Source organism: Haemorhous mexicanus, chromosome 3, assembly GCF_027477595.1.
Source record: "Haemorhous mexicanus isolate bHaeMex1 chromosome 3, bHaeMex1.pri, whole genome shotgun sequence".
Classification (NCBI taxonomy): domain Eukaryota; kingdom Metazoa; phylum Chordata; class Aves; order Passeriformes; family Fringillidae; genus Haemorhous; species Haemorhous mexicanus.
In genome coordinates this window covers 99,542,056-99,556,096 of record NC_082343.1, presented here as the reverse complement: position 1 = coordinate 99,556,096, position 14,041 = coordinate 99,542,056, and the positions used below count along the sequence as shown (strand labels likewise).

At 39.7% G+C, this 14,041-nt stretch overlaps 1 protein-coding gene across 1 annotated transcript in view; it reads left to right on the top strand.

Annotated features, from left to right (window-relative positions):
• Positions 1-437: 437 nt before the first annotated feature.
• The window catches only part of PXDN (peroxidasin), an 83,120-nt gene continuing 69,516 nt past the window's right edge, over positions 438-14,041 (top strand). Inside the window, exon 1 of the mRNA XM_059842821.1 lies at positions 438-755. Within this exon, the coding sequence (XP_059698804.1) occupies positions 541-755 (215 nt within the window). The 5' untranslated portion in view covers positions 438-540. The remainder of the gene's footprint in view (positions 756-14,041) is intronic.

The window sequence follows — 14,041 nt, the reverse complement described above, 5'->3', positions numbered from 1 at the left end:
GTTGTGTATGTGAGTTTTCAAACCAGGGCAGAAATGGAAATTGGCTTGCTGGACTTGGTTCTTCCCATAAAGGTTTCTCTTTCCCTGATCTGTTTGTCCTCATCTTTTCTCTTTGCTTTCTGTTCTCCTTTCCTCTCCTTACCCTTTCTTTCCCCTTCTCCAGTCCCCTCATTTTGCCTTCCTCTCCCGTCTCCCGAAGCGCAAGCTGCCGTCCCGCTCAGAGGGTGCCCTCACGCTGTCCCTTCCGCGCACGGAGGAGCAGCACAAGGGGTGGCGGGCGGACCCCGGCCCCGGCCGTGCCCGGCGCGGCTCTGCCCGCGGTGCGTGCGCAGGACAGCGCGGAGCCCCGCGCGGGGCGGCCGCCCATCCATCGCTCCGCCGGCCGGGGCGGGCCCTCCGCCGTCCCCTCCTCCAGCCCGCGCGGGGGCCGGGATCGCCCCGCCGCCGACCCGAGCGGCAGCCGGGAGCGGAGCGGGCGCGACGCGGATCTGCAGAAGCCCCTCTCCTCTTCCTCCTCCTCCTCGCCCTCCGCCCGGCAGCATGGCCCGGTGCGAAGCGGCGGCCGCCCCCGGGCTCTGCCTGCTGCTGCTGCTGCTCCGCAGTGGGGGGCTCTTCCCCCCCGCCGCCGCGCAGCCGCCGCCGCAGCGCGGGAGCGTGTGGTGCCCCAGCCGCTGCCTCTGCTTCCGCACCACGGTGCGCTGCATGCATCTGATGCTGGAGAGCGTCCCCGCCGTGTCCCCCCAGACCACCATCCTGTGAGTACCCGGCGGGGGCTGCCGCGGCGGCCCGGGGCAGGCAGGGGGGCGGAGGGAGGCAGGAAGGGAGGGAGGGCAGCGGCGAAGGCGGAGGAGGGGATGGATACCTGGGGCGAGAGGCGCTGGGGTGGGTGGTGGCGGAGCCTCGGCTCTTTGTCTGCGGTCGGGGGAGGGGGCCGGACCCGCGGCGGTGGCTCTGCCCGAGGGGCTCGGGCGTCGCTGCGCTGCTCCGGGGCTGCGCTCGCCGCCCCCGGCCCCGCTCGGCCCCGCGGTCCGGCCGTGCTCCTGCCCGGCACCGGCGGCGCGGGATGGAGGGGGTCGGAGCGGTGCTCCCGGTTCTTCGGGGCTCTTAGAGGTGGATGTTCTGGTTAGCGTGCGGGTCTGGTTAGCGTGCGTCCCTAGAAGAATTTCAGTACTTCCTTAGTATCCTGTTTAAAAGCAAATTCAGGCGGCAGAGGGATCGACAGGGACATAGGTGACACTTTCTGCTCAATTCTTAGACATGTTGGGGATGTACGAGCAAACCGGGACCCAAGCCCTGGGCTTGCTGAAAACGAACTCGGCTCAGATTCCTGCAGGGATTTGCCAACATTAGTTAACAACCATTTTTTTAGTTCAAGCACAAATGTGTCAGTTGAAGTGCCCGGCCGTTCCTCTGGTCACTGTTTTGGGTGGGATTGCATTGGTATAAATTTCAGTATTGACAATGATTGACATTTAATTCACATTGATTTTTCTGAAACAGTTACCTTTCCAGACATATTTCCCTGCAATAAAGGCAAAGTTCCAAATGAACATCACACACTATTTTGTTTCGTGGCTTACTGAGAGGAGCAGATTTGTTCCACTGACCTGCTTATATGTTACTTGGGCTCAGAAAGCTCTTGGCACCAGCCCTGCCCTTTCCTTACACACACTCAGCCGTGGAAGCTGAACAGAGCTTGGCCCTGGGAATTTTCTGCGGGGCCTCCTGTCATAAATTAACTTGTGACTTTGTCAGATATTTTCAAAAGGGGTCTATAAAGCCTTGCTGTGTTTCAGCTTCCAAATATTATTTAATGTGAAGAGTACAGTCATTTAGCATTAACTGAGTCCCTCTTTGGCAAGAAGTGCAGGCTTTTGGCAGAATTGGATTAGTCCTGCAGTACTTGTAAACCTTTTAGGGAACAGTACAGGAAGTGGGTGGTTAATGTTTCTTACATTTGAAACAAAGTACATTTACAGAACACCTTTTGCCTTGAGATTACAGGAAGCCGTGTAAAGCTAGTTTTGTGAATCTTTGTGAATCATCTTAAATGTAAAAAAAAAAAAAAAAAAAAAAAAAAGGCTTAGTGTGGAGTCAAGTCCTAATGGCTTGGTTTCGTCTTAAAGGTAGAAGGGTCTGCAACAGCTGAAAATATTAGATTCAACCTCGCCGGGGTGGAGCTCCCCTTACGGTGGGTATTTATAATCTTGCAGTGAGTCAGAGGAGAACGTGTGAACAATGCAAGCATTATACTCGTCTAACTCCACTAATATATCAAGTTGTCTAGTGCCCCAAATGTGAATTATCATTCTGGTAGAATGCAAGCTACCATGCTGCAGAAGTAATGCAGAAGAAGTTAAAAATGTTTTCAGCTTGACAAAGAATGGTTGTTTTCAAAATATGCCTCCAGATGACCAGCATTCTTCAAAACCTAGTGGTGACCTTACTTGTCATCTAGTAATGGGTATTATCCTTTCTGGACAGCTGACCAGAGAACTATTATAAATAAAATAGGCAGTATTTCATCTGTAAATACTCAGTTACTCCTTCTGCTGCAGTTCTGCTGAACGGCTGTGGATGGAAAGAGCTGGGTCAGAAGAGAGTTAGGCAATACGAGTCTTTGGGACAAAGAACAATGGTACAATTTATTTAATAATCAGTAGTTTAAAGGTACCAATCATACATGAATAGCTTACCTGTTTTATATGAATTGCTTAGTTTTAGCTGTAAGAGGTACTTTCAGAATAACTATTACATGTCTGAGGTACTCACTGAATTACCACTAATTTTTTTTTACTTACCTGTGATGTTGAACTGTAGTTCTTCACTGCACTTCACAGACGTAGACCATCACCCATAGAGGGCTTTCTATAGTCAAGGACAGTTTCTTTTTTAAGCATGAAAGTAAGTAGTTATTTAATCTCTGGTTTGACTCTCAATGCTTGTCTTTCAAGTGGTGCCTGTATATTAAATGTATTTTCTTTAGTAGTAGTGTTGATAGTTAGATAATTAAAAATAATAAATTAAATTAAATCAATCACCTTCCCCTTTCAAACAAAAATTTAGGAAATCCTGCAGAGTGTATTGCTGATGGGTTAAGTCCATTTTTACTGGCATTGATAAATTCCACATTCTCATCTGTTTTATTTCTTACTTACAACATAGATTGACTGTGCAAAGTAATTTTGTAAAAAAATATCGCCCTAAGTTTTTCCTGGCTTATAAGTATTTTGTGGAGTACTGGTTCTGAAAAATGTTTTGGAAGCTGAGTTGACTTTGCTCTACTTCACATATCATTTGTTACATGGATTAAAACAGCATGGGGCCCAGACCAATGGTGCAGCCAAGTGTTTTCTCCCACATATCAAAAATGTCTACTCCTAATCTCAGGCTCTCCTTTGAAAGCTGTTCATAACATTACTAGTTGCTGACCATGCCAGTGCTACTTCTGGCTGTACATTTTCTCACTCTCTCCTGCTCCTCCCCCTTTCTGGCACTTCCCCTTCCCTCGGAACCATGGTTTATTTGCTTCTGCAGGGTGGATTCTGCCAGTTTTGGACGAGCTCAGGGAGCCGTGCATAAGCATGTGGTTTCATTTTTACCTGGGACAATTTTGGACTTTTTTGGACTAGGGCCAACATCCCAGTCCTGTACTGACTTCCCTTAAAAATGGAGACCCGTGTACAAAATGGTTTGAAAAGCTGCTTAATGCCATAAATACAATCATGGAAATTTCATTTCATCTCTGACTAAATACAGAGTGCTTATTTTCACAGAAATTGGTGAAACATATTTATATTAAACCATTTAAGCTATGGAGGAATGTAAAATTCTGGATATTTCCTCTTGCTGTCTCCCCCTCCCATAATTGTATCCTGTCTTACACTTTTTAGGGAATTTCTGTGTTCTAGAGCAATTTCTGGTATGTGGTGTTGATAATTCTGACAGAAGACATTTGAATATTGATGCAATGTGTTACTATTTGTATCTAAACACAATCGAAATCCAAACCTGTCTACAGGACTAGCTACACATACTCAGACCAATACTGAAATTTGTTCACAGTTTTTCTTGGCAGCACCTCATTGCTCTCTTGTTTCTTGCTAGCTGTACAAACAAAATTGTATTCACTGCACTTGAGTCTAACAGACTGAACAAGAAAAGAAACTAATATTCTGTTAATAGCAGAAAAGGTAAAAATTGACAAAAATAGTTGTCACCAAAGAAAGTGGACTTGATTTGCACTGAGAATGACATGCAAATTATTGAGGAGAAGATTTAATTTTGAAATAAGTAATTCTGTATTTGTTGTGTGATTATTAATTTGGGCGTAATTATTATTGCACCTGCATGTCTGCTACGAATGAAACACCTGTTCAACATGCGAGTATAATTTTAAGTGATCAAACCTTAATAGAATTTCTTAAGTTGCAGCCATTCCAGCTGAATAGGTTTTGAAGGTAGGCTCTGAAATGAGATTGAGGGCAACAGTTTGTGTTGCATATTACTGCTTTTGTTACATGATTCTAACTTTTTTATTTACTCACTTATCAATGTATTTTAATTTCTGGATTGTACTGTAGATGTCAAAGGGAAAGGGGGAAGTTTTAGTAATTTAATTCTGTGGTGAGTTTCTGGACAGCTGAGTAGGAAGTACTTACATTTTTTTCATCTCTCCATAAGAGCTTTTGGTGGAATTTAATGTATGTTCAAATTGCCAGTGAAAATCATTATTGAGGCTTGCCAAGAGTATCTGTCTTAACACAAATAAAACCCCCACAACACTAAATGACACAAATCACATCTATCTGAAGAAAATGTGAATCACTAAAGAGGTAGGGGTAATGGAAATGTAATGACATTTTGCATTTCATTGTTGATTTGTGCTAACATTATACCTCTTAGCAGAGATGTTTAGGAAAATGAAATGGATGATATGTATGGAGACTGTCAGTGCAGGAGTCTCTGGGCTATCACAGCAGAAATCTGCATGCTGTTTGCAGATCTGCTATTTGAAGTGGTGCATTTTCAGCCTGCAAACAACCATCCCATTTTCATCTGAAAATACAAGATCCTTGTGTTCTGTTAGATCTTTGAAACCCTTTTGGAAAAATTCCAGTAGATTAAAATTAAGACAAAGTAAAATAAACACACCTCATCACTGTGAAGGATGAAGAATTGCAATCTCAATGTGGACTGTGGGTACACTTGATCACTTTATGGGTAAACATCAATTTGCATGTAGGAGTTGGTCACGAGATAACACACCAGAAGATTTTATTCAAGATGCAGGGATTTGTACATACTTAAGGTTAAAAAAAAAAGTACAGATACTGAAGATTTACTTGAAGGGTTTGAAAATAACTTAATACTGACACAGCTATTGGCACTCCTGGCTGGGCAGCGAACTGCAGTGGGTGCCAGTGATGATTTTCTTGAATGACACAGAACAGGGGGGGTAAAGCACAAGATTATTTCAATAAAAATTATCTTACATCTTCCTTCATAGAAATTTTATGAATAAGTAAAGAATTTCATTTGGGATTGAAACACCTACATTTAGGTCTCTATATACAGGAGTTTACATCTGTGTTTGGTTTGTGAATTTCCCTTCTAATAAGTAGCAACTCAGCCAGTACAGTTCATAGTGCCTGGAGCAGAACTCAGCTCACTCAAAAGGGGACACCTTTATTGGAAATAATAATTTCTAACCTCAGACTAAGTTCCTATTGGGCCTATGTCACAGCTGCTTGCTCTCAGCCCAGGACATCTAAATCAATAGTGGCCACCACTGGTCAGACAACTGAATCAATTAGCTGTTGTTTGGGCAGATTATTCATTTATTTGTGCCTTTTCCAGACCAAGTGTGTTGACTAGTCTTCTCTTGACAATAAAAGGAGATGAAATGTCTGTATGTTGATGTTGATATTTATTTGTCTAAACGAAAGTTCAAAGTATTTTTCAGATGAGAATGTTTTCATAGAATTTTCAACAGAAAGAAACTACTTGCAAAAAGTAGGCAAAGGAGTCATAAGCAATTGAAAAAATTAGCTTTCAAAGTGCACAAATTGTTGGTACAAATTATGGTTTTCTCTCTATTAAGCCCCATCCTGAGTCCCAACAAATCAAGTGGGTACTGCAAAAGATACCAATCCTCCCCAGCAAAGCAGCTGTGCAGGGTGTGTGGGAGGTGAAGCCTGCTGAAGCCATTCCCAGGCAGGCTGGTTGTACTGCTGATGGAACGAGCCAGGACCAAGGCAGGAGTGTGTTAAGGAGACATTTGCAGAGCTTGCAGAATGTGTTTGGTCATTAGCAGGGGGCAGAAGGGCACAGCACTGATAGTGTTTGACATTTACTGGGAGGCAGAGGCAAAGCTGCTGAGGGCTGCAACAGAAGGCCCAAATGAGTCTTGGCTCCGAGTCACTGGATTCACTGGTGGGAAGACTTTTTTGTCATCTCAGCACTGTGTTAGCCCTCATCAAATCCTTTGCTGAAGAATGGGAAAACATATGGAACAAAATCATATCCATCATTTACTGCAAGTAGCTTACTGTACCCTTAACACACTGTCATCAGAGGAATACATTGTCACATATTAGAGTGGATAAATACAATTTCTGGTTTTCATCTTGTTTTACTAAGATGTGTTTTTAAGCAGTAAATACTTAACATATGAATGTTAAAATGATGAATATGGGTTTATTTACAGAAGGATACCTTTAATAAGTAAACCCAAAGACCCATTTGACCTGATGTCTGTTTTTTGAGGGTGATGGAAAGCACAGCTTATGAACAAGTAGTCAGTATAGAGCAGCATATAGTTGTTTATACCTATAATAATTTGCAGAAGTGGATTTCTGAGGCTAAAGATACTTCCATATTTTATGTCGAACTTGATGGATCTCTCCTCCACAAATTGTTTAACCTCTTTTTTTCAACTAATTTAGCTGTTAAGTTGCATTATAACTTTCAGTGACAAGGAGTACTACACAAACTATATGATGGAAATCGCTGTCTTCTGTTTGAAGCCTGAAAGTTGTTAGTTTCACTTAGTGTTCCCCATTTCTTCTATTGGAAGAGAGAGTGAGTACTTGATCCCTCTCTGTCATTCCAATGCAGCCATGATTTTGTGATCTTTGATCCTTAGCTTCTCCATTCCTTTCTTTTTAAAGTTGGAGTCTTCTCAGTGAAAGGCTGGTATTAATCTCCAGTCATCTGGGGTTGCCTCCCCATTCTTCTGTGTTTGGAGGTGAGGGAATTGTAACTTTGCCCAGTATTTGTATGGACAAATCTGGTATGAGGTCTCATGGACTAATCAAGGGAAGCTTAAGGTCTTGTCTGTAGGTAGTAATGATCTCTTCTAGGCCTGTCATTTTATTTGTGAAGTTTGATTTTCTCCATATACGTTATAGTAATACGTGCATTTGGTCTGCATTTTAATAGCCATTCATGGACTGTTGATAGGTTGTTTTTTTTTTTTTTTTTTTTTTTGCTGTTCTTCCTAGGTGGACTTTGTTAAAATAGATGAATAACAAAAGCAAAACTTTGTTCTTTCTGTGGTTCATCACTCTTCCATTTAGGAATGAAGTGAACAATGCACAACTCAGCACAGCTGTCTGTGAAACTCTACTGGTGACCTTTCCCAACTACAAAAATTCTCCATTTACTGCAAACATCTCTTCATATGCTCATCTGGACTGTGGAGTATTTGCTTTATAGCTGTTTCAAAAGATTGTCTTCTAATTCCCAAAGCTTTGGGAGTTTGGACTGTTGTCAGCACGAGGTTTTTTGTTTGTTCTACTGAAATGTTTTAGAAAGCTATAAGGATTATACAGATCAGTGGATTGTTGGTGTTGTTTTCTACATCCCCTATTCAAAATCTGTTTTAAACATTTTTCTGTCTTTCTGATTCTGTTTAACAGAGAGCTTCAGTGTCTCTGCTGTTACTCAATTTTCCCAAACAACATAATTAAAAAATGATGAGTTAAATGAATTTTCAGCATTACTTTGGGGAATTTGGGGGCATGAGGGACAGTGAATAAGAAATTTTTGTGTTGCAGGGACAAACATGGGATTACGTATTGGAAAGAGTAGGAAATGGATGCTTGGGCATGAGTAAATATATTCTTTCTCTCTTAATTCCCAAAGGCAGCTGGTGGAAAAATAACAGGGAGATGCCTATCCTTGCATCATCTGGAGGATCTGGATCTGAAACACAGGCAGAGGAGTGTCTCACCTAAAATGGTGGTAAACACATGCCTAAGAGAAAAACATGATTAATAAATATTCTCACCTCCTCCATTTTCTGAGCTGCCCCTACTGATTTTTCTCCCAGGTGAGGTCAGTGCTCATTAAGAGATGACATGGGGATGTCATTAGCCTGCAGAAAACTTTGTCATTTAGGTGTTAAATAAATGTTAGGCCTGTTGCATGTGCTTATGGATTGCCCTGCAAGTAAGCAAAGTTTAAATTGAAAGGTTGCAAGTCTAGCAGAAAAGAAAATTAGGAAATACAGCCAGTAAAGAACAGAGCTTGGCACGAAGATAGAAGGAAACTGCAGAAAGAAACCAACATAATCTACTAGAAGAAACTGATATTGCTATTATGACATGAAAAAATAGCAGACAGCTATTCAGGAAATAACAGAAGAAGAAGAGAAGTAGTGCATTATGTTTAAAATTGCATTTTATTTTATTTTTTAAAGTTACAAAATGGCCTATAGAGGAATATTTTACTGTGTGTAATGGGTAAAATGAAAATGCTCAATTAATGTTTGAGACTCCAATTCTTTTTTGAACAACTGAAAAACCAACCAAATTTTAACCCATCTCGATTCATGTTTTAATATGGTATTTTTTCTATTATTAATTTTCGGATTCAAATTTCTGAGACTTTCAAAGCTTATTGTAGTTTGTTTACAGTATTTTATGATCAAATATTTTGTACATTCTAGATCTCATCTTGCAGAACTCAGGGGTAGCTTTGTACACATGACTAATCCCCAGGCTTCTGATTTTTCCGGGACATGGACATTTGCTGATTCTCTTTCCAGCAAGCCAAAGTGTTTACATCCTTATAGGATAAGACTTCACTTACAGGAAAAATCCATTTATAAAGGTGACATTTAAAATCTGTATCACACAATCTAAACATTTATAGTTGCTTGTCTTTCTGGTGAAGTTATGTATAAAAAGAAGTTAGTATTTTAAATACTTATGTGTATGTGTGTTTCTGTATATTTATATGTACACATGCTGTATATAATGTGTGTGTATACAGATGGATAGATAGATATAGGAAGACAACTGAGCTAAATTGTCTACCACTTTTTCCATTTGGATACAATAAAAAAAATCCCAAAACAAAACAGAAGTAACTTTAAAGGCTTTCTTATTGCAAGTGTGGGCAGGGTTTCAAGACAATCCATAAAGATGGTGCAACCAGAGCTGACTGAGCTGGAACAGAATGACTCAAATGTTTCCTTTTCCTTCCTTTGCTTATCACGCTGCCAAATCTGATTTCTTTTTGCTATGGCATTATTACTGCTGCTAATAGGAGTCAAGTGATTCTTTTAAACAGAAAATTGTATGTTTACTGCAAATAATAGAGTCTAAAAATCTTGAGAAAGATGCACAGAGGAGAGATTAATGCAGTCTCTCATCTTCATGTCTTTTTGTTTAATCTGTGTTTACAAAGATAAGCAAAGATTAGGACATTGAAGAGTTTGTGCAGTGGCTGGTAGGGTTTCTTGAAACTATGTGAAAGTTTGTAGAATAAAAAGTGTGAAGTTTTGTGCGACCTAGTGTTCTCTTTTAGTTTTCTTTTCTGAGTTGTTTTCTTAGTTTCACTTAGGAAAACAGTGAGCAAATGTATTTAACTCCAAATTAGTTTTACTGCCTGTGACATTGCTCTCTTTTTTGTTGTGATCTGTTGTTGTAACTTTCAGATTTTTTATTCTCTTTCCAGTTGCCACTCCCTGTATCTTTCGGAAACATTTTCTTTCAGCATTCTTTCCCCTTAAATCACTTATTACAACAGATTGCTCATTGCCTGGCTGGTCTGAAAAAGGAAAAATATTACTTGGTACACAGTGTTACCTTAACTAATGACTGTTTTTGGTAAGGAGGATGATGACTGCTAAATGTCAAGTTCTTTGCACTGTGTTAGCCAGACTGGATTTAATAGCCCTTTATTAGCCATTTTGCTGCTGCTTTCCTTTGTTGCAGAAAAAAATAAAGAATAAATGAATCCTTGCATGCTTGACTTATCTCTAGGCAGTGTGAGCATTGTGACTGGGGCAGCATGAAATTCAGTGCAGACTTCTCAAAACTGGTAAATTCAGAGGCTTTTAGCCTCTGTCCAAGGTCCATCATGCTCTACAGAAACAAATATTTCACTTTTACAAGATCTTGGTTGTCCACTTTAATATAAAATTTCACTATTTGGTGTCTCGTGGTGGCTTCTATTTAGTGATGGATTATAATCATAATCAGATTAAATCAGTCACCAATTTTCAAATCTTTAAATTAATGTCTTGTCATGTTTTAATGGTGAGAAGAGAGAATTTTTCTTCCCATTTTTTCCAAAATATTTTGAAAAATATGAGGGGCAATGTGTATTCTGGTACACAGATAACCCTAGCAGACCATTCAAACTCAAAACCAAATAAATGTCACATTACATTGTCTGCTAAGATAAAGTAAAAAGCTAGAGCAGCAGTATGATGGTGTGACATATGTAGATTAAAAAGCACATGGCCTATCAAAGCAGGAAACCTTTTAAGGGATATTTTGTCACTCTTTGGGATAATAGCTAATTTGGGTTCAAGAAAGAAGTTTTGGTTTGATGGCATTTTGATAAACTCTTCAAGAAATTGGAGAGGTGGTAGTATTTTTTCTTACACATATAAATTGAATGAGAAAATTCAGATCTTTGACTTTGGTAAGGTTCTCAGGCTCCAGTGAAAAGGGCCTAGGGAATTGAATTGAAGTGCCAGTAGAAGGAGAGACTTCTATCAGTCAAACAGAACTGCAGAGCTACGATGGAGCTTTAAGAGCAGGGAGAGCAATTTGATTTTGTGAGTTGGTGGCTTGCTCTGGCCAGATTCAAGACATTACCTTCCTGATTTAATTTTATTGCCCTGAGAAAAGCTTAAGTAAATGCAAAAGCACCTATGTAGGGGGTAAAATCAATTAAAATGTTTCCTAGTTAGACGTTTATGTACATTTAAAGCATGTTAACTTGTAGGTTGGAGACTTAGTTGTCTGGTGTGTAAATAATGGCTACCAGACAATTATTAAAGGTCTGTAAATACCTTTCTTAGTATGGTAACATTTATAATTTATTTAAACCAATTAAAAAAACTCTAGATATTATATTTTTTTCCTGAGTTCTCTATCAATAATCTAAACCACTTGAAATTTCTAAAATGTTGTTACATGTTGAAACATTTTTCTTGATTCAGTAAACAACAGTTTTGAAAATCCTCTAATCCTCCATTGTGATATGAGTGTTTTCCTGGATGTTTTATACTATGTCAGCTTTGTGTGCTTTCTGGAGTAGATGTTTCCTTTTTGATATCCTCTATTTTACTTAAAAATTTTTAGATACATCTTGCATGGGAATAATTGAATATAAGATTTAGAAAGAGGAAAAAAAATATGTAAAAAAAGTCTGGGACCCGGTATTCATTAGAGTTTTCTAATGAACAGTAATTAATTGGCTAAAAGCAAGGTTTATTTTAAAAAAACCAACAAAACAAACCAGCCTTCAGTGTCAATCTTTATAGTGGTCATATCTGTATAAAAGATATATATCCATCAATAGGTGTAAGATAGACTTGTCTGTTGAAGAAATCTGTGGGATTGCCAAACACCTCAGATAATACAGGGAAAATTTCCTGGTTTTGATGAAGTTGCAATGTGAACAGCACTTGAAACAGATAGGACAGGTAGGCAAGTGACTTGTGTATAGCCCCCACACTCAGGTGTATTATGTAGGCCAGTTTTATAACTCCATGGCATGTGTTTCTAATCCCTTTTTCATCAGAGAAAGAAATAAGAACTAGCTGTGGTTTTGCACTCACCATTTATCAAGTTGAATTCAAGCTAAATTTGTCTTTTCAATATTGGTAAAATTTTGAATTTCCACTGTACATAGAACACAGCAATATCTGTGCAACCCAGATTCCTTAGATGAGAGTTTTTCATTACCTTTCATTTGCCTTTTTTTAACTCTAAATATCCACAAGGAATTGTTTCTTAATAGTGCTAGAATAGAGCAAGTGTCTGTCTCACATGTCAGACATTGTCTGTGACAGAATTTGTATCCTGGCTGGTTAATTAAATAACTTTTGTAGACTTACTGGCTTTTGCAGGCTGACTTCACTTTTAAAATACCTGTATTTATCTGAAAGAATATTTTATTTCAGGAATCAATCTTCTGGACAGTGTAAACAAAAATTGTTTTTAAAAGAAAGTTATGATTTGAGTGGAATTAGTTTATTTTATTTTTTTAACTTTGGAATTTGGAGATAGTTCAACATGATGGTAGACCCAAAAAATAAATTGCTTTTAGCATCCAGACCCACATGTGAGAAATTTCTGATAGCATCAGGATTTGTAAATCTTTTTTAATGCCTTTGGGGATTTAAAATTTGGGGTTTATTTTGTTTTGTTTTTTTCTTGATTGGTGTCTCTTTTATTATGTAAATCTGTTGGTTTTAACTGCATAGTGATGAAGCTTCAGTGGGCAGGAAATAAAATGTTCATTCAGTTCAGGCTTATCTTTAGCCACATGGTTTGGACATGGGAAGGAGTTGTCCCTGCAGAGCCCTGTGTAATCTCCCAGGAGAGATTTCAGCCACAGGACTGCTGCAGCAGCACACTATCTGATGCCTGAGGAAACTTTACCAGCAGAAAATTTGTCACTTAAGTGCTGAGTTCTGGGTTTGTGACTTGCAGTTTTCAGCCTCTTCAGTTCTTGAAGTGCCTTAAGTGTTTGTGGAAATCCCAGCCACAAATTGGTGTTTGTATGCCTTTGGATCAGAGGGTATGTTTGTACTTCTGACCACTCTTAGAGCAGTGATCGTTTCACTGTGGGTCCAGAGGATTCTTCTGCAGTTAAACTTAAAATTTGTTGATTAATATTTCTGGGAAAAAAGCCTGTGAAAAAATTCTAAGCCAAATATATGACATAGCAGTGGTCTTAGTCAAGTGGAATATTACTAGTTCATTCATTTTCAAGTCATGTGGATGTGTTTTTCAGTAGTAGAAATATTGTAAGAATCTTTTATTCAGAGCTGGAAATTGATTAGTACATATATCTGCTTATTGAAATTAATATTTAAAAAAAATATGGCTGCAGATAATAGATTTTTTTAATTATTTAGATTGCATATTAAGAGAAAATAGTAAGTCTAATGGATTTAAGTTGCTGGTCTATTAAGTATATTAATGCTAGTATATAGCTACTTGTTTTCCCCAACTTTCTCTTTTAATTTACAAAACTGAGATATTGTACCCTTTTGCAGTAAAAAACACCACTTCAAAACCAACAACTCAGAAACACCCTGTGAAAGGTCCTTGGCTTGCTTTTGGCCAGGAGTAGTTGCTCACTCCTGCCCATGGTCTTCATCAGTTCTCAGAGTTAGCTGGAAAATAAGCAAGGGAGGAACATTTGGTTTGTCTGAATCCTTTCCCTGGTGTGGTGGCCTGGTGGTGGATGTCTGAGAGAGGGGAGGAGCTGCCTCCTGAGCAAACCTGCTGACCTGCCTCTGGAGCCTCATCAAACCTGCCCTCAGAGAAAACCATCAAATAAACTGAATCTGTGATGCAGCTCAAAGGGGCAGGTTTGGGCAGACAGAGACCTGTACGTGCCCTTTCTTGAGAAAAAGCCCCCTTGCACTTTCCTTCCTTCCAGGGATGCGAGTGCCCCCAGCCCTGCTCTGGGCTTCCCTGGGCTACTGCACCCACCTGCCAGAGCAAACATTCTACCTCAGAAACGTCTGCAGTGTGAACTGCCACTGATTAGTTTTTAATTA